At 38.9% G+C, this 26,483-nt stretch overlaps 1 protein-coding gene across 1 annotated transcript; it reads right to left on the reverse strand.

Annotated features, from left to right (window-relative positions):
- Positions 1-1,743: 1,743 nt before the first annotated feature.
- Positions 1,744-11,600, reverse strand: LOC117807387 (CD48 antigen). The gene is made up of 7 exons (XM_034676662.1): positions 11,469-11,600; positions 7,732-8,040; positions 6,232-6,513; positions 6,027-6,134; positions 4,250-4,311; positions 4,052-4,126; positions 1,744-2,048 (listed from the first exon to the last, which is right to left on the reverse strand). Exons 1-7 carry the CDS (start codon positions 11,545-11,547, stop codon positions 1,971-1,973), a joined length of 993 nt encoding a protein of 330 aa, XP_034532553.1. The 5' UTR covers positions 11,548-11,600; the 3' UTR covers positions 1,744-1,970.
- Between the last annotated feature and the right edge of the window lie 14,883 nt (positions 11,601-26,483).

Genomic DNA, 26,483 nt, shown 5'->3' on the forward strand with positions numbered 1-26,483 from the left:
GCGCTTTACAAATAAAGATTGATTGATTGATACATCTCAAATGTTACACTTCCCTATTTTCATACAAAGAAATGTAATTTGTGTGTTAAAGATTTTTTAAAACATTTTAAAATTACTGTTATAAAGAGTTTAACGGGGCACCAGTGTAGATACGTTGGTAGAGCAGGCGCCCCATGCACAGAGACTATAGCAGTCCTCCTCATTCCCCCTCTCTCACATCAATTCCTGTTTCCCTCAAGCTGTCCTATCAAAATAAAGGTCAAATTCAACTTAATTCTTTTTTTTTCAGTCATATTTTTATTAAGGGGTTTTCAAATTAAAAAACAAACACACAAACAAAAAACATACATACAAACAAACCGAAATAAAAACAGGGCAGCTCAGACATTTTACAAAAGGACACACTACTAGAAAATATAAGATACACAAAACAGGTTATACATCTTACAAATGTTAAAGGTGGACCAAGAAGATGAAAAGGTAAGTCAGTCAGTTAGGCACCCCTCCTTCACATTTGCAGACATGACAGTCCCATTACGGCTATATTTAGGGTACGGTGCAGTTCATTGATTCTATATGTCCTGGTTGACAGTGTCACTTCTGTTAAGGAAACCCACAGTTAGTGTGTTGGCTAGGTTGGGATCAATATACTGTAGGTACAGATCCCATACATTGTAAAAAGTGACAGTTGTTGAGTGCAGCATACATGTAAGAAATTCGGGGGTTTAACTTAACTTTAAAAAGTGCCTTTGGATAAAAAATTTTATGAATTGGTGCTATTCAAATGAAGACTGACTTATAAATTAACTGGTTAGAATTCAGCAAAATATATTACATTTAGAGGAGATAGAAATGCTAAAAATTCTGTTTTTTTACAGATGAATGTAGGTAGAGTCTTGAGTGAAAGCGAAGCAGGGAAGTTGGATTAACTTCATCACTCCATTTTCATTCTGACTTGAGGAAATCAAGGTGTTATAACTGCTTGTTAAACGCAACTGTGAAAAACATCTTCTTTCTTGTAGACAGCTCGGGTGTGACAAAACTATCACAACCTTAAAACAGGCTGTGGCTTTTTACAGTTACTTTTTATTCCAGACAGAACTGTCGGTCTATTATTGAAGGGTTTTTGTAGAGGTAAAGTAGACAAAATTACTGAGCTTAACATTGCATCAGACGTTGCATCGTTGCGCTTATTTGCAGTTGTTTCTCAGGTTTCAATACTCAAGCTGTACATCATTTTGCAGCTGAATTATCCTTCAGAACTTTTTTCACAAAAGAGTAAGATGTAGATAATAATGTATAATCACTCTCAAATGAAACACACTTGTAAAAAGGTCACCCAAAATGCTCTGAGAGTACATTACAGTAAACATTGTGAAGATCGATTTTAGGAATGACGTGTGGTTAACAGCTATTACACTGTTCTGTTCAGGCCCCTAAACTGGGGAATGACCTGCTTAAGGATATCTGGGAGGGCAACACACTGTCGTCTTTAAATCACTTTTAAAAACTCATTATTTTAGACGTGCTTTTTACTGATTTTATGGTTTATTGCTTTGATGCTTGTTTTAATACTGCTGTTGGATGATAATATGCTCTTAATTGCTGCCTACTGCTTTTTTAATTGTTTGTTAAGTGCTGTGTCATTTCTTTTGAGAGGCGCTATATAAATAAAGTTATTATTATCATTATTTTATTATTATCATTATTATACTGGGATTATAGGACAAAACATGCACACCATTTTTGTAATATATCTCTTTATTTACAGAATTTACAACATTAATGCAAACTGAAAGAAACTGGCTCCAGGTCCTTGAAATAGACCGCATGTATAATATGAATATACAAAACCATGACTAGCATTTGATATTTCAGGGTTGTTCTCTGTTTACATGAAGCTCTGAGCCATGGATCCCGCTTGCTCTGTTACTTAAAGAAAATGTGTTCCTCGCTAAAGATCATTCCCTTCAGGAGATTTCTTGGTAGGGAGACACTGAGAGCGCCCTCATGCGATTCAGCTGGATTTTGTCATAAACCGTTTGGGCCTGGATGAGAAGGAAGCAAAACACAGCGTCACAGAGAGTCAGGTTTCAGTCCATTTTTACAATCAATCAATTCACAAAAGAAGGGGAAAATGTGACGAGCCTGATTACACTGGGATCTTTTCTGTTAGCAGCCATGTCAGGTTACCTACTGTTCTTTAAACTCTCTTAATTTTAAAACCCCTCAGAGTGTTTGAAAACATGGAACATAATGTCAAAGATCCTTTGTTTTTCCACACAGGTACCTCTTATAAATCTAGAAATTGGTTGGATGGCTAAGCGCCCCCAATTTGATTCGCCAAACATGGGGTCTATAGGGTGAAAGCAGAATTAACAAACATTATCACCCAGCTTTCATACTGATGACTCAAGTGCTGAAATACTTGATTCTGTCAATCCACTGCAGTCTGACGCGTTTCACCTCTGCCTGTTGACACTGTGGCAAAAAAGTCAATTTCAGTCTTAGGCTTGTTTTGAGGGTTGTGATATAATGACATTTAGCGGGCACAAATGTAAGAGCAGCTTCTGGACCCCAAACATCAGAGCAGTAGTCTGTTGCACTAGCTGTGTCTTTAGTTAGGGTGTAAACTCCACACTAAACCACAAGTCAGAACTACTTTTGTTTGTAGTTACGTTTGTTACTTAAAGCTGCTGTGAGGAACTTCTGGTTTGTATTGATTCTTGCGCCCCCTTGTGGACAAAGTGATACCTCTTATCTATTGTCCTGTAAATTCAAAATTAGTGTCTTAAGACAATAACCTCCTTTAACATTTAGATTTATCACACAGTGTGATTATTTGCCATGAAAACAGCCAAAAAAGGGTGTTTCTAGAGCGAGATGTCAATCATCTGTTCTGACACCTACCCCCTCAGAACAGTTTCAGGCATTAAAAATGACAACAGAGAAAGTATCGGTGTTGTTGTGGATGGTCTTGTTTGCTTTTGAGGGTCATAAAGAGGCATCAGTATCAATTTCAGTCTGTTTCTCAGCCAGTTAAAAACTCCTCATAGTGCCTTTAAGTTGTGTCATTGTTTGGTTGCACCACAGAGACTCATCTGGAGAAGTAAAATGTAACGTCCAAACTAACCAAAATATTGTTGCAGAAATTAGGTTTTCATTCAATTTGGCCAATCAATGATAAGCTTTTTCTAAATGCAGTATTATAACTGCTGTAACAGAAACAGAAAGGTATGTAAAATATGACAAAGCAATTTAATATGGTGACAATTCATCTACAGTGTAAAATAACAAGAGTGGCACTGGTGACATCATCAACTACAACATACTGTACATGATAAATAATACTTTAATATTGTACAGATGTCTGGAAATGATCTCTGTTCATGACGAAATAAATTGTGAGTTAAGATCAGAGTCATCATACGTGTTTGATTCATGTAATCTAACGTGGAGAACACGTCACCGACACATCACAGCTGGTAAAACTATGTGCTTCTCCTCCTCCTCCAAATGATCTCATCTTTGTGAACGATGACATGACCCCAGTCTTTTTAGACGACTTTACACCTACTCAGAGCTAGGTGTAAAATTTAAGGTGTCGCTAAAGCCTACGTTGGAACTATCTCAGCTGATGCAACGCCTGAATCATTAGTAGAGTGAAACCAAACTTACATTAAAGCAAGGCTACGTTTGAACGTATGCAGAGCTGGTGCAACCCAGTTCATCTTTTAGTTACTGATCACAACCATAAGCCGAATTATGGCATTTTCTTCATTGCTAGCTGTTTATATAAATAATTATAAAATAAATAAATGATCTCAAATCAATATTTTGTGACATCTTGATTATGTCTTTACCTGTTAGCCAGGTAATTACCCAGATAATGTTTAGTGAGTGGGTTGTTATGTCCCCACTTCACATTACGGTCCTGCTCACCCTGTCGTGATTCTAATCTGCATAACTCACTAATAATCTTTTGACTGATGTGATGAAAATCATGTGTACCGAGGAAAATACAGTCTCATTTATGAAAAAGAATTCCTACCCCAGGTGTGACTTGGTTGTTTCTGTCATCAATGGTTTCGTACACTGAGCATGGCTTCATGGTAGATGGAGACCCCTGGGAGTTCAGACAGTAGCAGACAGAAGAAATGAGAAACACCAATACTGGTAAATAATTTAACTCCTGTTTAAAATCAATGCACAGGAAAATGAACATGTGACAAGAAGTACATGAACTTACCTGTTCAATTGCTACTTCAGTGATGTCAGCATAGATGGTCTGCTCGTTTGAGTCACCGCCGGCTGGTGAGTTTCAATAAAGAAACACGGAAACAGTTAAAAAGTGAAAGTGTCTCAAAATATTATTCAATAATTTAAATAATGTGTTATATTTCACAGGAAACTAAATGGTCACTCATGATCATTTCACTCTGAAGTGTCACCATAGGGTGTTTTGTCGAAGCGGATGGTTAAAGCATCAAAGTGTCACAGCGTGCAAAATAAAGACAAAGTAAGTTGTGCTTTGATCCCCTATGCAAAATACTTGATATAAACAAGCTGTGATCCCCATGCTTAGCTTTGTTAAATTAGCATATCTGATTATTTTCATGCTCACATTTGCATATCATGTGTAAAAGAAGATCTCACACATACAACCCTCATTCCAAAAAAAAGCTGGGGCGGTGTGTACAATCTTTGTAAAAACTGATTTTGATGGTTTGCAAACATTCAATTGAAAATAGTGCAAAGAAAAAAAGATAGATAGATAGATAGATAGATAGACAGACAGACAGACAGACAGACAGACAGACAGACAGACAGACAGACAGACAGATAGACAGACAGACAGATAGACAGATAGATAGATAGATAGATAGATAGATAGATAGATAGATAGATAGATAGATAGATAGATAGATGCCAGGATAGAGAAAACAAAACACAGAAAAAAACGTGTGTAATGTTAAAAACAAGTAAATTTGCAACAGGTTAGTTAAAATGAGAGAGGCCCAGTATAAACATAGGAAGTGATTCAGCACTCTGCCAGAGACTGGGTGACGAAATAATTCCAGAGCGTAAAATTAAAAGAATTTGGGGGTTTCAACCATGCGGCAACCACTGGTCTAAAAATATGAGTCCAATGCAGAAGTGCTTAAAGCTGCAGTTCATCGAGAATCCGCTTGAGGCTGGCTCCGGAAGTACCGGAAGTCACATACACATGAATGGGAAAAAGACGATCTTTACAGCAGAATAAACATGTTTACAGCCTGGTACAAAAGACGAGTGTAGTCTGGATAGCTCATTTCTCTATCGGCACACACTGTAGGGGGGGTGAATTTCTTTCTAATGCGGCAATTTCGAAGATATTGAGATTATGAGTCTTCCAATGAGAGGCACAGCTGACTTGGTTGACAGGTGGGAACACTGTAGCTGTTGGCTAGGAGGCTCCAACTCCGCCTCTTTACGTCACACTGGCTCGACAGCAGCAATATGGCTGCCGCCCCCGACTGGCCTCAAAACAGCTCTTCAGAAACAGATGGGTGACGTCACGGATACTACGTCCATATTTTATACAGTCTATGGTTTCAACATATAAAGTACACAATGTTAATTAATGATTCAGAGAATCTAATGAAATCTCTGAAGAAAAAAAAGGGACAAGACCAAAATTTTCAAGCCATTAGAACAGACATGACTCTGTAGTGGAAATCACTGCATGGGGCTCAAAATGACTCAAACACCCTCGTCTGTGAACACAGTTTGTTGCTGTATCCACAAATGTAGATGAAAACTGTAATCCATTCAAAGAGGAACCATGTGTAAACATGATCCAGGAAAGTTAGGGACTTCTCTGGTCCCGAGCCCATTTAAGATTTAAGATGGACTGAGACGAAGACAAAACAAAATTTGACATTATTTTTTGAAATCATGGACACTGCATCTTCCACTCTTCCAGTTTGATCCTGTTGAGTAGAAATGACTGTAATATATATTAATAATGATGTAGTACTTCATACCTGCTTTACTTTTTTTGCAGCAGTAAACCACAACCGCTATGACAATGACGACAATCAGCAGTATAGGTCCGACCACAATCCCGAGAATGAAGAACAAGTTCTCCAGCCCTGCAAAAGAATGCATTTATGCAGTTATCATAATTGCATCATAAATAAAAGGTCATCACATTTTATGAACTTGTATAATCACTTTTTCTGGACCTACTTTTGTCCGGTGAGATTTCTTGTTGGTCTCTGCTGCACTTCACTATTTCGGATTTGGACATCTTATTGACATAATTGTATATTGTGCATGTGAATTTGGTGTCTCCATCCTGTTCCCTGGTGTTGTGCTCCAGCGTGGAGCCATGTGTGGTTTGATCCCCTACAGTCCATTTGTAGCTGACACCTCCAGAATTTGAGCTGCACTGCAGAAAAACTGTACATGAGTTGGTGGAGGAGTTCCAGGTGGAGTTACCAATCACAACAGGCGGTTCAGTTATAGACTCTGATCAGAAAGAAAGAGTGGAGTAGAACAGAGTAATAATATTACTTTTGTGTACACAAGAAAGACAATAAAATGCATATATAGCAGAACTAGACCCACAGAACAAACAATCCACACCACACAAAATCAAAGACTAACATAAAGTTCAACTTTGTTCCTGTCCTAAAGCCTCATTCACACATGCACTTTGGGAAATCCAGGAGCTCCGCCCCCAAATTTCCCAAAACTGTTTGTTCACACATGTTTTGATCTTCTTTATCTTAATGAATGCTACATGTAAACATAAGAGTGTACATGTCTTCATTGCTCTTGTCTTGAAAATTCTTCTCCTTTTTCAACTTTCGATGTTTTTATTCACCCCGTCCCTCTTCTGGGTTCTCACTGGTCCCATCATATAAACATCATCACCCACTCCCACTCACTTATGGTGAATTTGGCTGTTTGTATTTTCTTTGTTCTCTCATCGCCATCTTGCAAAATTTGTACCAGGGGAAAGGCAGGAAAAAATTTGATTAAATTTGGGGTGAACATTTTGGTTGTTTGCGTTCACATATGCAGCTCAATCCCAAATTTGGAGAAGTTTTCAAGAGATTTGATGTATGTAAATATGTAGACCAAATTGCTTTAACATCAACCATTGGTTAAAAGAATTCATGGATTTATTGTAAATGGAACGGGCAGCTTCATCCCTCTCTGAGTTTGACTGTGGAGATGAAGGACCCTGGAACTTTATAAGGCAATTTTTGGAAAAGAATGTTATGTGATTGAATCTTCTGTAAATGAACTGCGCCCCCTCCTACTGTCTAATGTCTATTATTGTATGTTGTAGTTTATGTTGTCTTATGTGATGAGTTTGTTGATTTATGTTGTATAAGTGGTGTACCAGTGTATTGTTTTTTGTTTTGAAAAATAAATACAAATATTACTTAATTTTTTTTTTTTTAAATCATTAAAAAAAGCAAATGTTATATTTTATTTGAATAGCCTGCAGCATTTTCTTTTTGAGCAAATGTAAAAAAAAACTTAATGGTGTTTAGGCTTTGGCAAGCATCTCAGACACTTTAAGAAAATAAATGACATCAAAATTAAAGGAGAGGGTTAGATAATGGTAGATATAGGTGTAACTTTTGCATTTTCCATTATTAAATATGCTTATTATTACACCACCAAATATGACAAACATGGCTCATAGAAAAACAAGAAGAAGAAGCTTCTTACCATAAACTTGTAGAGTGATTCTGACCGTGGGCCTTTGACTGGAACTATTTTCCACTTCTGACACAAAACTGTATTCACCCGAGTCTTGCACAGTCAGGTCCTTCACTGTTAAACTCCAGTTTGAGCGGTGAAGTTCTAATCTGCCCTTAAATTGTCCTTCATCAACATTTGCATTTTTTTTTGCAATCTGTGAATATTTAAATCTCCAAATCGCCGCAATGACATCTTCAGGTGGTAGGCATGATGACAACTCCACAGTGTCTCCAACTTTTTTATGGATGACATCCTGACAGCTGTGAGCCTCCACATCTGAAACACAGAGACAAAGTATAATCTTTATTGGTGTGAAATTTGTTCCCATATTGTTAATGAAATAAACTAAAGTTGTATTTAGGAAAACAAGGAGAAAGTGAAATACAATGTACCAAACAAAAAAGCTGTTCAAAAGACATCGCTGGCTGCCTTTGAAGTGATGTTAATAAGTTGACTTTTTCAGCGACTATTGGAGGAAGTTGTTTCTCCTCACCACTTTCAATATCTCTCTCTTACACTTGTCGGTCAGTTACTTTCATCTACGTCAGCACCCAGGGGTCTTTCTCTCTTTGTAGTCAGAGTAACACAGCTGAGTCTTTGTTTTTCTTCTTCTTCTGTGGGTAATGTTTAAACCTGCTCCCGTCATAATGTCCATGAACCTTCTTGTTAACACCACAGAAAGGATTTTTTAATGAAAGTAATATACAGTGGTGTTACGTTTTACAGAGTCCCCGTTTTAGCTTCGGCTTGAAGACTACTCTGAGGAAATACCCTCACAATAATAATTTCCATCCTGCTCTCACTTCTAAAATTACAGAAGAGGATACGGACAACAAAAAAATGTTGTTTTTGAGAATTAAAAACATATTTAGATTCTTACTTTATAGTCAGAATTTTGACATTAAACTCAGAATTCAGACTTTATAGATCTCTAAAAGAAATGTCAGAACTCTTGGACTGACATTGAGCTCAGAATTAAATTTCAGAATTCTGAGATTAAAGTAAGTTTATGATTTTTACCTTAGAATTCTGAGTTTTTCTCAGAATTCAGATTTTAATCCAAGATTTCTGAGATTGAAGTCTGAATTTATGAAAAAAAAAAAAAATGTATGTAAAAGAAAATTTTTACTGTCCTCGCCTCCCAAAACAAAGAAAACAATTCTTACAATTGTTTCCTTTGATTCAGAGTTTAATCCTATATTTCTGTTATTAAAGTCAGAATTTAAGAAAAACAAGGTTTGATTTTTTTTTTAACTGTCCTCACTTTCCAAAAAACAACAAAAAAAATCATAATATCCCAGATTTCTGAGTTTAAAATCAAAATGTAATTAAAAAAGTTTTTCTTACTGTCCTCCCTTTTCAAAACAACAAAAAATTGTAATTTGTTTTTCTTTGATTCTTATTTTAAAAATATATATATAATATTTTACTGTCCTCACTTCCCAAAACAAAAATTTCTATCAGAAGACGATTTATCCAACTCTTCAAAAATTATGTTTTGAGAAACAATGTTTTTAGCCATATTTGCACTTGTTAAAAAAAAGTTGAAATAGATTTTTAGTTATTTTTGCTAAATTTATATAACCACTAAAGAACACCACAGGCCTTTGTCTACAGGTGACTACCGGCCTGGCATGCATATATCAGTGTTTTTAGTTGTACCAGATCTGCGTCCCTGCAGACGGTTTTCACGATGCTGCAAGAAGAACGCAGTTTTTTTTTAAATGCAAAGGAAAGATCATTACGTTCTAAATTGAGCCATTTTTGTGTAAACATATATAGATATAGACATGAGCAGGTACATAATGATCACAAAGCATTCCAACAGCGTGACATGGTGACAGTTTTGTGAGAAACAGGACTAAAACATGATATGACATTATGACGTGCCAAACAAGGTGCAGCTTTTGGTTCAACAGTCAGGATAATTTTTTCTTGAATGACAGCAGACTTTGGTCGTAGTTATAGTTTGAGTTACCCATCATAATAATTTATATCAGGAGGATCAGATAACACTCGTGTGAGTCAAAGTTATAATGCGGTGTAGTTCGACTGACAAGCCTGTTGACTAAACTGGAAAGCGAAAACAGTGAGACCTCAGACACTGACCTCAGTATAAAAAAAGGCAAAGCCACAATCCCCCCCAGACCTGTGCTCACGATCATTTTCGATCACTGCTCCTGCCTGTGATGGTAAATTCTTACGTAATGTTCACATGCCTTGTGAATCTAAGTTCACAAGCCTTTCCTATACAACAAGAACCAAGTGCTCTGTGCTTACTCATATCTAAGCATTGGCACAACACTGAAACAATAATGGCCTCCATTTGTGAACTTTAAATAGAGCAGTGAGACATTTTTTAAAACCTCACGTCCTCCATTTCTTCTGTAAATACTCTGGAAAGACCCACATCCCCTTTTGTTCCTGTTTAAATTACACCATGCACTTTATAAACTCTACAACACACATAGATTTATCAGAATAAACCGTGTTGTTATATTACACTACAGAAAAGCCAAACCAAGCAGCTTAGAAAAAAGCAAAGAGGAAGCTGCAGCAGAAAAGCTGATGCATTCCTGAAAAGGACCACACCTCCTTTGTTCCTGTTAAGGCATTAAGAAATAGATTCTGTATGTCTAGTTATGGCTATCAGTCAAGTGTATGACTGAAATACGTAGTAAAGCAACACACCTAACGATATCACCAACCTCGTTAGGAAAGAGCAAAGAGGAAGCCACAGGGACAGAGAGGACGACCCGGTCTTGGGTTGTGAAAAGGTTGGAAAGTTTCAGCAGATGCAGCAGAAAATTTGCTGACACACAAAGAACCAAAATGTCAAATTGAGCTGTAAAAATAAATGACACAATAAGATTTTGCCTTGTAATCAAAAGTATTTACACTCTAAGCATGATCCAATCCATTGTCCTGTACTGTTACAGCTGCTGCTTCTACAACATGTCATCTGTTAAAAATGAGGCCAAACTCACACATAACCACCACAGCTTCAAAAATAACCAGTCTCACCACACCAAACCTCACACATTTAAACAGCAGGGCCATTGCACACAACCTCAGTAGAACAGGACATCACACATCCACTAAACACATCTCATCCCACTCCCCTCATGACGCAGATACAGGACACCGAGGTGTAGAAGGGCTCCCATTAGGAAAGGCTTGAACCCTGTTGCTATAGCGTCCCTGAACTAAAGGCCCCCCTTGAACAGGCCAGATTGTGGACTTTGTTTGAATATTGATGTTGTTTTAGTTTGAAGTTATAGAAGTCTAAAGTCTAAGAAACCAAAGCTCAAAATGTCCAACATTTTTGAGCACATCTAGCATATTTAGTTTTGTTTGGGGAGAGAAACTTAAGTGAAGTTTGAACATTAAAACATTGGTGCCTTCCATTTGTTACTTCATGTTGACCGCCCCCAGATCTGTTTAACTACAATAGTTTTGAAGTCATGGCTGCATTTCTTCCTCAGATGTTATTCAAATGTCACTTTGTTTTTCAAGACGCACCGACTCAAGACACTTTCCATGGAGAGACACGTCATTTCCTAACACGACTTGTGCACTTCCAGTCAATTGTGCAATCTTGACCTACATTATCTTTTCTGAGCACATGATAGTTTATAAAGCCAAAAAACTTCATACCTATACGTTTCAAAACCCCATGAAGACGGTAACAGAGGTGTACGTACCGTAGAAGCAGACCCAAAAAAAAAGCGCGGCACTGCATTTGAAGATGCAGCTTGGGCAACGCAGGCGACCACCAGCCATCTCTGCGAGGAGAGAAACAACTTCTGTTTCCTCTTCTTGTCTATCAAAGTGCTGCGGCAAGTTAGCTCGAAACATGAAAATAGAGAGGGTGGAGGGTGGGGGAGGTTCCTTTCTGCAAGAGAGCAGAAGGCACAGTCTGACCTGGCCTGACATGTTGACGCGCTAAGAGATAATATAAAGGAAATGAAGTCAGTGAAGTTGAAAATATGTATGAGTATAGGGTATGAGTATAATGAGTCCAATCATTCCTTTGATCTTTTGCTAAAGCACAACCAGCTGTTGTGCTTTAGATTGTCCCCTAAAACCAATACACTGAGTCTATGAAGTGACAATGCTCAAGTTTGGCTCACATTTCTATTCTCTATCAACCTTCCAATCACCGAGCCCACATAAATGATTCAAAAACACTAAAGTAATCATGTAAGATACTTACAAACTTCTGCAAGCAATGATATCTGAGCAACACGTGAGGACTATAGTATGACCTCTAAATCTGATAACTCCAAAGCAGGAAGAACTCAACCAAATCTTGTCATCACAACATTAAAGTGATTACTGTTGGTTGCTTCTGCTCATGCCTGAGATACACCAGTACGATATGTCAGCGCGGTCTCTTTGCTTCTAAGCCATAAACAGTAGAAGTAAAGGCACGTTGTCCTTCCTATATATAGTCAATAATCACACTACAGGGCCTCTTTAGGTGCTACCAGGAAGTTTTCATTCCAGGAACTTCTGTTCAAGGAACTACAGGTGCATTTAGACCAAGAGTTCTGGGATCTTTCAACCCCCAGAACTACTTTACCCCGAACTCAAAGGTGCCCACATTGTTATCTGCGTTTCGACCGCAGGGCCGAAGCCCCGGGTAGATTGTGCAAATCAGGCAAGTGACGTATGGAGGAAATAATAAACAAATGCACTACACCACCAGACAAGTAGAGGGCAGTAAGTCAAAGACGAATGCCATTCATCACAGATGACTCCACAGAAGAAGACGGACCGGCAGGTATCACAACAGAGACTCAGCTCGCGATGTTTTAGATGGTTCTATAATTCATCTCGGATGAACACGTGAGAGGAGATAAGCGCGAGTAGCAAAGATGTTTCAACGCGGCTTTAAAATCCTTTTTAACTCAAAAAGCCGTGGCAGAGATCGGCCGGTGTTCTGGTTTAAACAGCGACCCTGTTAACTGCAGACTTTCCGCCAAATGCATCCCTCATAAACATCTCTAGACGATCATTAAATATCTGATGAGGATATTGAATCTTAAAACTCCCTCTGTGTTTCAACAGCTGTGTAAACTCCACAAACACTGTTACAGTCAACTGAAGGTCTCCAGTATACAGGGTCACTTTTAAAACCGTAACACTGGGAGAGATGCATTCGCTGTGGGTTTAGAGAAGACTACTGTTACAAGCTGCTAAATCAAGAGAATCACAGCTTCTTCTTTTGAAAAGTACACACACATACAAAAAAGATAGAACAAATAAAAACTAATGAAAGAAAGAGAAATCAAGTGAATCACAGATGTGTGTGATGTTACTGTGGACAACGGGCGGAATAAACACACCGGTTAATCTACCAATCAGACACGTTCAGCATTGCAGGCCCTGCCCCCAAAAGCCCTGGGGCTTTTTGAAAAGTACTACCCCCCCTAGCAGGGGCTTTTTAGAGGAGAGATTATCTACCTCTGAACTAAATTTAGACCCTAGTTCCACCGGTCAAAACACAGGTAGTTCAGGGGTAAAGTCCCTCTGGTCGAAAAATGCCTTAAAGGATCTTTTTTGACAGCAGGAACTTTCCCCAGGAACTAGGGACCTTTTAAGGAACTGTGTGTTTTGACAGCAGGAAATAAGGTCTACATTTAATTCAATCAGGAGAGACACAGTTTGAAGATTAAAGGTTATTTATTACATCTTAATGAATAATGAAACTTGACAGAAGTCTTTGGTGTAAGGACTCTATGGGGATAATTTTGTAAGCGTAGGATGTGTGAATTTGGTGGTAGAAGAAATCCCCCTAGAGTCCAGACCCTGGTGGTGGTGGTTGATGAATTCTAGAAATTGAAGACTTTGAAGAGACCAAGTGGAGATGGAGAGGTGGAGGGGTGCGCACCATCAATGCAAGAAGGAACTAGCTGGAGAGAGAGACACATTTAAAAAGACAGCAGAAAGTTGACAGGCTGACGATAAGGGCATGCCACTGAGTTATTGGATGACAGCTGCCGCTGATTAACCAATGACAGCTCCAGAGCGTGCAGTTGGAAGCGGGTGAGCTATTGAACAAGGGAGAGTACAGTTAATCAACTGCTGTGATTGCTTTTATAGTGTTCCTGTCTGAACTTTTGCTAGAGCTACATTTCCAGGGTTAGTCGCTCTATCAGGGGGTAGTACTTTCCAATGGTCCAGGGACTTTGTGGGGCAGGGCCTGCATTGCTAAACATTTCTAATTCTTCACCCGCCGTCCACAATAACATTACACTCACATGATTTAATGAGGTGCTTTTCGACCAGAAGTTCCAAGAATTTTTTGATCCAGGAACTTCTCCTCCAGGAACCAAATTTTTTTTTTCTACCGGAGGAACTTTACCCTGGAACTAGGGACTTTACCCCTGAACTACGTGCGTTTCGACCGGAGGAACCAGGGTCTAAATTTAGTTCAGGGGTAGATAATCTCCCCCTGAAAAGCCCCTGCTAGAGGGGTAGTACTTTTCAAAGGTCCTGGGACTATCGGTTGAACGTAACAGTGTTTGTAGAGTTTACACAGTTGTTGAACACACAGAGGGAGTTCCTGTGAATGCATTATAGTTTAGTTTTTTATTAAGATTTCAAAAAATATGATTTAATAAAAGAAATGTCTCCATACGTCACTGGCCTGATTTGCACAATCTGCCCGGGACTTCAGCCCGCGGTCGAAACGCAGACAACAATGGGGGCACAGTAACCTTTTAGTTCTGGATAAAGTAGTTCTGGGGGCTAAAAGACCTCATTGTCCCATTCTTGTCTGCATTTCCACTGAGGTCTAAAGTCCGGTGAAGCTTATGCAAATCAGGCTAGTGACGTTTGGAAAAGCAATCCAAGAAATTGCACTACACTGCCAGGCCAGTAGGAGGCAGTAAGAAAGACATGAAGGCCATACAACAAAGATTTCACCATAAAATGCAACAAAGAGGCTGGCATCGACTTGTGCAACACCACATGAGTATACTTTGATATTGTAATAAAAAATAAAATAGACTCCCTCTGTGTTTCAACAGCTGGTGTAAACTCGACAGCCATTGACACGGTCAGCTGCAAGTCGCCAGTGTACAGGGTCACACTTCAAAATGTAACACCTGGAGCTGACAGAGATGCATTTGCGCAATCAGTCTCAAAAAAGACGAATGTTGACACTATACAGACATCACATAGTTCATGAACCCTCTACGTGCAGTTTCAATGGAGAAAACTTGATGCAGGGGAACAGGAAAGGAAACAGTTTCACCATACATTATTTGTGTTGCAGGTCACTGGTGCCCATTTCATTGTTCTTGCCCCTGCCCCTAAGACAACCTGAGCATGCTACTGCTTTGAACAGTTTTTTTTCTCACCTAACCCCATGTTGTTCCTGTTTACTTTGCAGTTTGTCGGCCGGTGCTTGCATGATCATTGTCTGTGATTTCCTGCATCTTGAGCCGAACTTATAATTTCAGGGAGGATGTGAAGTAACCAGCATCACGATAAAGACTGTCTCTGACTATCTTTACTGATAAATAAAGAAGCTTCTCTGAAAGAGGAAGGAAATCTATCTATTCTGACCGAATGATACCCATATGTCTCACTAATTGATCTAACAAAAGTAAATATACCAACTTTGGTATTTATGACTAAGACGTGGTGGTCATCAGTGAACTGCCAGACCGAGAAAACCGACTTTTTCATGTTTATTTTCCTATTGTTTGTTTGTTTGTGGAGGTGTTGTGTGTCAGCAACCTCATTGTGTTTCCTTTGAAATTGAAAGAGGCACTGTGAACTGTGAAACCCACAAAGTGAGAAGTCAAAAAGCCAACCACGAGAGATGTCATTCAAACGACACATTTTCCACGAAAACCTCTTAGTCTTTTCTCATGCCATACATGCAAGTTTCTTTTCCAAGGTACCAATTTTAAGATTCTAAGAAACCTATCCTTTAAAGGTGACATATCACGCTTTTTTCATCAATATATATTGGTCTAAGAGGTCCCCAAAACATGTCTTCAAAGTTTATGCTCAAAAAAACACTTTGAAATCAGATTTTGGCATGCCTGAAAAGCCCTCTTCTTCAGTCCTCCTCAGAACACTCTGTTTTCTCTCTGACCACGCCCCCTCAGGAAGTGGATGTGCGTCGGCTCTCCAGCACGTTGATCTAATGTTTACATGTTGGCTGAATATACACGGCTGCTCATAGATCGCGTTACTTCAACCCTCTGAATCTGATCCAGAATCTAATCCTGACGAAGAGGCGCCTGTAGCAGGACCTTTCTGAAGGATTGGTCACATATTTAGTGTTTCTTGTTGTTTTATTTATCAGTATGTCGACGTGTGTCTTGGTACACAGCTACGAACATGTAGCTATGTAGCTATGCTAACTAGCGCTAGCACTTATCCATGATAAATAAAAATCATCCACTAGATCTTCAAATCTGCAGACGTGGGGAGTAAAACCGACCTCTACCAGAAAGGCAGCAGGACCTTTCTGAACCATTGGTCACATATTTAGTGTTTCTTGTTGTTTTATTTGTCAGTATGTCGACGTGTGTCTTGGTACACAGCTACAGCTACAGCTATGAACATGTAGCTATGTGGCTATGCTAATTAGCGCTAACACTTATCCATGACAAATAAAAATCATCCACTAGATCTTCAAATCTGCAGACGTGGGGAGTAAAACCGACCTCTGCCAGAAAGGCAGCGGGACCTTTTCTGAAGGATTGGTCACAGATTCTGTGTTTCTTGTTGTTTTATTTGTCAGTATGTCGACGTGCGTCTTGGTACACAGCTACAGCTACAGCTATGAACATGTAGCTATGTGGCTATGCTAACTAGCGCTAGCACTTATCCATGATAAATAAAAATCATCCACTATATCTTCAAATCTGCAGACGTGGGGAGTAAAACCAACCTTTGTGTTTATTAAGACAGCCTACAACTAGCATGCCTCCCTCCTAAGCTCCTTGTTAGCACACATTTGTGCAGGTAATGAAAAACGGAGGAGGGATTCAGTATTATTTTATACAGTCTATGGGCTGAACAAGCTCCGAGCTCTGACTCCGTGACAGACCGGATATTGTTGTTACGTAACAAAAACACGGAAGTCTGAAACGGCTTGTATCACACACATTTAAAGAAAGGTGGAGAAATCAAAACAGGGGCAGAATGGATTTTATTCATTCTCGGGGGGGTTGTAGACATGCCAGGGAAACATATTTCAGGTAGAGAACCATTAAAAAGTCCATTTTGCATGATATGTCACCTTTAATACATGTTCATGTTATTCAACAATGCTGTGGCCTTTCATTTGATTAAGTCACCACTAAGTCTGATATCTGAAATATCTTTACAACCATTTTTAGGAGAACGTGAAGTATTGATATAATGCTAAAATGAACATACAGTTTTATATATATATATATATATATATATATATATATACATATATACGCCATTCCAGATGTACCAAATCACAACACAAGTACAGTGCGCCGCGAGGGTCAAAATAGCCTGACGGTTGTCAGAAATGGGCAAAAGTATGAAACCTCATTGTTTCCTCACATGCAATACAACATTTTCCATCGGTCACTGGAGGGTGTGTTTTTGTTTTTACCCGCCATTGGCGCTTCGCAGGTGTTAATTTTACGCCCTGCCTGTAGATCATGACTTTTAACGAAGATAATTGTTTCAATTAGCACAGTGATGTGTTGCTCCTTTCCTGTCTTGGCTTTCCTTAACTGGACTTGTAGTGGTGGGTCGTTCTTAAGCTTTTTCTAAGCTTTACATAAATTGCTAATACTTTTATGGTGAGGGCTGCTGGTTTGCAAGCTAAAAAAGACGACATCGACCTGTCCTTCCACCCACCGTTATGGGGAATGTAAGATCTATCTACGATAAGGTGGACGAGCTAACCCAGCGCCAGAGGGAATACTGGTAGAGTAGCATCATGCTAACAGAGCTAACACCGGACACGAACGCCACATTGGAAGGATTTCACCTGCTGTGGGCGGACAGGATACAGGTGAGCAAGACTGAGCTAACTGGTGAAGAAGGCCAGCTCAGTCCTGGACCCTGTGGAGGTGGTGGCTGACAGGAGAATTATAGCCCAGCTGTCGTCTTTGATGAACTTTTTTTTTCTATATATATTCTTGTACTGTAACACCTTCTTGTTTGCTGCTGTAACTCCATGAATTTCCCCGTTGTGGGACAAATAAAGGAGTATCTTATCTTGTCTTATCTTACAGTCGTATGAAAAAGTTTGGGCACCCCTCTTAGGCTGCATCAGGGGCGTTGCAAGACATAAAGCTCTACTGGGGCACAGGTCCCCTACTATTTCCCCTTCCTCTCACACTAAAACACACACACACACACACACACACACACACACACACACCCACACACACACTTTTTATGGGCAGGTGTTTTCTCGTGCCCTCTAAAGAGATCCAGAGCTTTTTTCTAGTTAGTGAAACCAGTGCTCACAAATGTGTCATGTTTCATGTGTTTACCAAACATCCTACGTGAGAAACAAAAAGCTGCATCTCTATTTACAGAATATTATAACCAGGGAAAGCTAAGCACTGGGGTGTTTTCCAGACAAAAACTCTAAGTGTAGCAATACTAAATTGTATGAAATTAAATCAGATGTCATGGGCTGTCCATGCTCGGAAACCATCAAGCCTTACTAAACTCGAGAATGTTTTGTAATGAAGAATTGTCCAAAATAACTTCAACCAGAATCCAGACACTCATTACAGGCCTTAGGAAGCGTCTAGGGGCTGTTATTTTTGGAAAAGGATGCTCTACTAAATATTGATGTGATTTTTCTGTTGGAGTGCCCAAATGTATGCACATGTCTAATTTTCCTTTGATGCATATTGTACATTTACCGTTAATCCCAAAAACATAATTTCACCACTGAAATATTATTGTGTCCATCAGTTATTTTCTAGATCGAAATGAAGTTGCTGATTAAAATAATGGATATTGTCAGGGGTGCCCAAACTTTTTCATACAACTGTATCTTGGCCTAGTGGTTGAGTTGGCCGGGTTCGATTCTAACTAGTGGCCCCCTTCCCACGTGTCACTCCCCACTCTCTCCCTGTTTCCTGCTCTGTCCACTCTCTTATCCTATCCTTATCATAAAAATCTGATGCCATGATGCCCAACTTAAAACATTAACTGTTTCCATGTAGGACAATCTCAAAGTTTATATTTTCATTTTATGTGAACTATTTTAAAAACTATTGGTGCACATATCAACCCATAGACCAATGAGAAAAAACATCTTCCCCTGATTCCCAATGCTGTTCCTCTCTGCATTTTCAGTCATATGACTTTCAGTTATTAGATAAATGCCAACATCTCTACACATAACAATCATATCATTGCTGTTACATTTTTAAACTTCTCCTTTCTCAGATCCTGACCTATTCACATCAAGTTTTCACTTCATTCAGGGCTAATGGACTCTTCAGCTTAGAGTTAATGCGTGACCCAGATCTTACAGCCTTCAGTCCTTGACTTATTGTGAGATGTTTCTGTACAGCTCATGCCATCACCAGTGTCTTCAAACGTAAGTGGGTTCCCTCTTATGAAGCATCTTTCTAACCATCTTATGAAAGTGCTGATGGTGACTGAAAGATGAAAACACATTTTGTTATCATTGGATTTATATCTGTGGTTACATTTAATGAAATGCTTTTCTTTGTGCAATCCTGTGCATGCGAATTTCAGCTGAACTGCTTCAACATTAAAGCTTAAGTGAACATATAAAACTGTGTCTGCTTTAAATATTATCACCACACCCAATATAAACAGAATGGCACATATTTGTTGACTGTTTGAAGTGATTCATCTACACTGTTCCATAGCAGAAATACATAACATGGTGTATCTATGAATCTTAATTAGTTATTGAAACATTTTGTTTCTTTGTACAATTTGTAATGAAGCTGGTCTGTTGCTTGGAAAAACTTTGAAGTGCAGCATGAGCATGTTGGGGTTAGGGTTTATTGTTGAAAAGAAGAAGTGATACACAGACAGTAAGTGAGACTGGTCAGTGAGTCAGTAAAGAGAGAGAACCAAGATGTAACAGACATGACACACCCACAATGCCTCACATCCTTTCACAGAGCTTAAAACATTAGAGTTAGAAAAACAAAGGTTTGCTCAAAAATAATCAGAATGAAGGAATAGCAATTTTGGGTTGAGGTTGTAAATTGTTTGAAATAATCTGCAGAACTTTCTCCTCTGATGTTATTACATAGTTAACTACATTAAGTGCTCGTGTTTTATTGTCCTTAACCACAGGAACCTCTATGCTGAATGTTACAGACAGTAAAAAAAAGAAAACATGGCTCCACCAAGTGGTTGAAAATGTAAACCTGAATGAGATAATTTAGACTGTAACATAACTCTTCTAAAGTACTTCTTGCTGCGTGCACACTGTTTAAGATCAAGCTTAGAAAAAACAACAGATAGAACGAATCAACACTGATGTCATGCAGCCACCTTTAACAGACTTCAGGTGAATAGATATACAGTTTATACTGCATTGTATTTTTTCTGCCTGAAATAAAAGGCCTTCTTTGTTTTTTTTAAACGCTGACATATTCATTTATTATCCCAGTGTGTTAATGTCAGGGGCGCTGCCAGGGATTTTGGGCCCCATGAAAAAATATCACATTGGGCCCCATCACCAAAGTCCACAAGAACCCTGTGCAACTGCTGTAATCACATCTCCAGGATCCAATCAACCCAGTCAAAGCTTCACATAACTCTACCTTTTCAGCTGTCTTGCCTCTTGGAGTCAAATGTTTACTATATGACTGGCAAAAAGAAGGATTCCTTGCACACAAGGTGACTGATTTGCCCCTTCTTTATTATACTTCATGGCTTCATCATGGAACCAAAATGAACAAGCACAAAATAAAAACAGAAGTCAACTTAGCACGAATAGGAACATAAGACTCAAGAAACCCATTTTTCTCAACAACAACAACAACAAAAAACAGCTCAACAAAATATTCAGTCTTGATTATACACACAAGGTTTATGGTGCACAATGACATAATCTAGCCATTCCTGTGTGACATATCTTTTTCTCAGTTTGTTCAAAGCCTGTGGGCATTATGTCTGTAGTTTCCATTTTAGCTGCCTTTAGCACACTCTGTGCACTGTGCAACTTCTGTCTGACTGCGCAGCACAGCTGATTTCTGCTAACACAGAAAACGTCCATTCTGATGCAAATAACGCATGGAAGTATGAAGCCTGTGAAAACAACACAGTTTAAAACTTGCTGGTCCAGGACTTTCCCTGCTTTTATTCCTTTATGTAGGTGTCTCCATTCCCTTTTGTGTCCTTTGTTTTTTTTCTTGATTTTTATATTTTTGGGGTCTTCTCTGTGAATAATGCTTGGGGTTGAATCTTGACATCATACATCATGGCGTCCCTTTTTATGTGTTTTGGTCTCTGCTTACAAGCCTTGGTTTCTTTGTGTCAGGAAGTCGTCACAGTTAAATCCTTGATTCTGATTGGTCGAGACACCATAAGAACGGTGAGTAACGCAGAGTAACGCAAAGTAGATAGTGCAAAACAGTATAAAGTAAACAAGAGCATATAAAATAGCAATTATTAAAAAGTTATTAGCAATTAAAATTAAATAAGTCAAAATAAGCATATCTTAGGAATGTATATACACAACTGAATAAGTTAAATTTACAAATATTTACAGATACGAAAATGGCGGTGAAAATGTGCACAGACTTGTAGCATAGGTATAAAACAATGTACAAAACAGAACTGAGAAGATGGGTAGAAAAAACGTATTGCACATGTAAGAGGAAAGGAATGAAGTAATTATTGCATGTTAATAAATAGACGGGGGAGATATTGCACATGAGTCCCTTTTGTTGAGGTTATTTTTGTTGATTATTATTATTATTATTTTATTTTTTTAAGTTATATTTTTGGCCTTTATTTGATAGGACAGTTCAAGAGAGACAGGAAATGTGGGGAGTAGAGAGCGGGGAAGACATGCAGGAAATATTCGTCATGACTGTAGCCTCTGTATGTGGGGCGCTTAGACCGCTAGGCCACCAGCGCCCCACATACAGAGGCAGCAGAAGAACAAAGCATGTGAAAATGCACGTATAATACTGGAAGTGGTCAGCAACCCTCTCTGCAGGAAGAAACGTCTGTTTCCTCTTCTGGTCTGTTAAATTCTGCTGTAAAACAAAACAAAAAAAACACAGCATGTAAGACAGGAAGCAGAGCATGCAGTCTGGTCAGTGATAAAAAAAAAGGGGCAAGACAGAGCTGTGACAGAAGTTATTGGTTCAAGTTGAATACATGATGACAAGCGAAGTACTGAAATGCTTGTTTTATGAATGGGGTTTGGATTGAACATGTATAGTTCAACACTAGGAAACAAACTGGTGCTAAGACGATGTACACACCAGTGATGTGCGATGAGGTTCATGGCTGGTGAGCAGTATTAATTTTGGCAGCTATTTTAGATTTAGTCTTAGTCTTTAGATGAAAATGCCTGTTAGTTTTAGTCACATTTTAGTCTTTTCAGCCCTTTATAGGCTTAGTCTAGTTTTAGTCTTTGATTTTTGCCAAAACATTTTCTCTCTTTAAAATAATTCATGTAGTCGATCAGATATCAGTATCAGGGTAACCAAGTGTTCAAATAGTCAATATTTCACTCTTTTAACACTTTTGTGTAATATCTGAAGTTTAATGATTTAACCTGCTAAAAAGTAAAAGAAAACATTCTTGATGTGACCACTATGAAGATATTTTGATTCTCTTGATTTAAATAAAAATGCCATGGACACAATGTAAGGGCTGTATTGCACTTTTACGACGGTCCCTGAGTGCACCTCGCAGCGAGAGAGGCACTGGACAGTCAGTTCACGGCACTCTGAAATGCATCTGCATCTTTGATGACAAGGAGTTGATCCAAACTTACTAAATGTGTCTGATGTTTCACCAAACTGGAATAAATCAAGCTGAAGATGGGAGCTTTTTACGGTAATAGCGGAAACAACATCAAATATTAAACAGACGTTCCCCGGTTGTGTCTTTGTCACTAACGCACACCGGGGGGTAAAAATCCTCAATGAAGATGAGACCGATGCATGGAGGTGGTGAGAGCTGGTTCATAAAGCACACCTGTTGCAGGTAGAGACCAAGCTAACACTGACCCCCTCAGATAATAACTCAGCCTGTCACAGGAAGGCATCACTTTTATCTTTAAAGACGCACAGCGGGGGAAACATGGATTATTAATGTCTGACAGTCCGCCACTAAAGTTTTCGTCTCGTCATCGTGTCGTCAACGAAAACTAATAATACGTTCGTCTTAGTTTTTATTATCAGTGATGCAGTTTAGCGTGTCTTAGTCTCATTTTCGTCATGAAAAAATAGTCGTTGATGAACATATTTCGTCATAGTTTTCGTTAACGAATTAACACTACTGGTGAGGCACTGAGATTAGAGTCAGATTTACAAATGTATGAGCCAAACAGCTTGGTTTGAAAGGAGTGGGTTATCATCTGACCTGATGTTTGAAGACAGACACACAATTCATCTCAGAACTTCTTCCCTAGGATTAAGACTCACACATTGAGTCTTTTCTGTGTTGAGTCACAGCCCGAAGTTGGCTCAGACCTCTTGACACCCCGGCAGGACGCCCCTTTTGCCCAACATTTAATTGTAGATCCAAAATCAGGTGAATTCCATAACGCCATACCTTGTCAGAAAATATCCAATTTAAAATATGGTATGAAACAAACATAAGCATGAAAACATAAGATATAAGATCAAGAAGGAAAGAAAGAATGTATTTACGAAAGTTAGTTACGAAACTTCATTAAAACTCATTGACCTGAATCAGATTTTTTGCTTGTATGTGACTCAGATCTGACTTTTTATGAAAGTATGAACGGCAAATGTCACAAGGAATCTGATCTTTTCCAATCCAATTTGGGCCACCTAATGGTCGTCAAATATAGGGCTTTTCTAGTCTTTCTGACCACTCACATTCACCCATTCACACCTTCACTGATGGTAGAGGCTGCTATATTAGTAAGTAGGTATATAGCTTTGCAATATTTAAAACCAGCCTCAAGCTTTGGCTAAAGTCAGCTCAAAACTGCCATCACCAATGATTGCCTTGTATTTATTGCATTTATCGTAATGCTATTATTTATTGCGTTACTGTTAGTATTTGTTGTATTTATTGTACTAATTTTAGCTAATATCTCAAAATGATGGACTTTTATGTACTGTATCGTGTTATGTAGTGTATTTGGTGTTTTGTGGTTGTTTATTTTTTGTCTACCTGCCCAGGGACAACAGATGTAAATTAGCTGCTAGCTAACTCTGGTGCAATTTCTTTTAATTGTGCGCTGTCCCTGTAAAAATAAACAATAAAATAAATAAATAAATCAGTATTAGCTAATATCATTGGGGTTCAGTGTCTTGCCCAAGGACACTTCAGCATGTGACTGCAGGAGCTGGAATCGAACTCTATGACCGACTCTACCCACTGAGCCACAACCGCCCACAGCACTACCTTATCAAAGAGAATCACCAGTAGGTCGGTTAATGTCTTCAACTGTACTGAAAAAAAAGTCTTCAAATTACAGCAAGCCAACAGAATAAAGAGGATCATATATCAGTAAAAGGACATAGACAGGAAAAAAGGCTGTTGCTGTTGTTAATATATTTTGACACAAGATGGCAGTGCCTAAATCAAGAGACCTGCTTGTATTGAAGAGGACAGCAAATGCAGCGCAAGACAGACCAATCATTACGACTGACACACAGTATGCCTCATCATCATTTAAACTACTATCTCAGAAGCAATCAAAGATCTCTCTGTTGTACAACAGGACATTTTGGTCAGAGTAGACCTACACCAGGAAGCTAAGAAAGCATCCCAGCATGCCACATCATTACACAAAAAGAGAGTTGGGAAGAAGTATACAAAGTATGTAAATATCTCTCTTAAAATTGTGAAAACTCTTCAAAGGAAAATTAATGCACATTTTCCCGGTATTGAAGATTTATTCGCCATTTGATCACGACATTGAGGATTTTTTTTACAACCAGCTTTACATCAGGAGTAACTAAGTCAAATTCACAAAGTTTGAATTCACTGAGATACGACTCTCTTGAGGTGAATTTGAAATTTTAAGATGTTGAGATTTTTCCAAAGATACACGTGTGTCATCAGCAAAAGGTCGCACTCTCACTTGAATGCCGTAAAAAAGGAAAAATATGCAAGGTTCAAAAATAAGATTACAAAAGTGAAAACAATGTATCAATCAATCTTTATTTGTATAGCGCCAAATCACGACAAACGTTATCTCAAGATGCTTTTACAAACATAGGAGGTCTAGACCACTCTAAGTCAAACTATGAACAGAGACCCAACTTCAAGACAGGGTAAGACTCAGTCTGACCCCACCTTAATCCATCATGAGCATTGCACGTCGCAGTATTTAGCTAGTTACAGCGACAAGGAAAAACTTCCTTTAACAGGCAGAAACCTCAAGGAGAACCAGACTCATGTTAGACAGCCATCATGCCTCGACCGAGTTGGGTCTTGAAAGAGAGACAGAGGAGAGTGAGAGAGAGAGGTGATAGTGATGAGACGAGTAGTAGAAGCTGTTGCCGCTTGAGTCCAGCACGTCAGTATCAGCTGGAGGATGCCTACAGCGGTTCAGAGGGACCTACAAGACAAGGGAGCTCAGGGACTCCAGAAAGGTCTATGGCTAGTAACTTTCAATGGGACAGGTTGAGTTAAAGTAAGTGATGGGGGGAAGGGGGTGAGATAGGATCCCAGTGCATCAGTGCGCCAGTTCCCCCGGCAGTCTAAGCCTATAGCAGCAACTAAGAAGTGGTCCAAGCCTGATCCAGCTCTAACTATTTGCTTTATCAAAAAGGAAAGTTTTAAGCCTAATCTTAAAAGTGGAGAGGGTGTCTGCCTCCCGGACCCTGACTGGTAGATGATTCCAAAGGAGAGGGGCCTGATAACTGAAGGTTCTACCTCCCATACAAATTTTAGAGATTTTAGGTATGAACATTTACAATGTTTGTGATGCCTGGAAAAGCAGCTAAGATAGAAAAGTATCTGGTTATTGTATTGTCTTTATTTTTTTTGACGGTGAAACCCTGCTTTGGTCACCATTACACACACAGGAGAGACAAAATGTATCCTAAGCTTAATGTAAATCATCATAAACAGACGTGAAGACACACTATCCCAACAGCATAAGATCATTTTCGCTTTTCTTTGACTTTGCCATAAACATAAAACAGCAAAGAAGTCACTGTTTAAACTTGCTGCAACTAGAGCAGCAAAAAAAAAGGCATCACTTGTTGGTGTAAGATAAGAAAGTGTGACTTCCACTTCACATCTTCAAAATGTGTTGCTTGTCAGATAATCAACACAGTCTCCATCTGTATGACAGGAGATCTTATCTTTCACCTGCCGCAACAAGCAACTTCAGCAACTAGCTGTGCAAAGATGAATACAAAGATAAGAATAAGGGAAGTGACAAAATGTACAAAGTTGATTGATGTTAGGTTTATTTTGGTCTGCATCAGCAATCAACACTTCCCTTCACAACATAGGAGCCATGTAAACATCACAAATGAAAACAAAAACAAAACAATCACTGAGGGATTCATCAA

Source organism: Notolabrus celidotus, chromosome 23 (assembly GCF_009762535.1).
Source record: "Notolabrus celidotus isolate fNotCel1 chromosome 23, fNotCel1.pri, whole genome shotgun sequence".
Classification (NCBI taxonomy): Eukaryota; Metazoa; Chordata; class Actinopteri; order Labriformes; family Labridae; genus Notolabrus; species Notolabrus celidotus.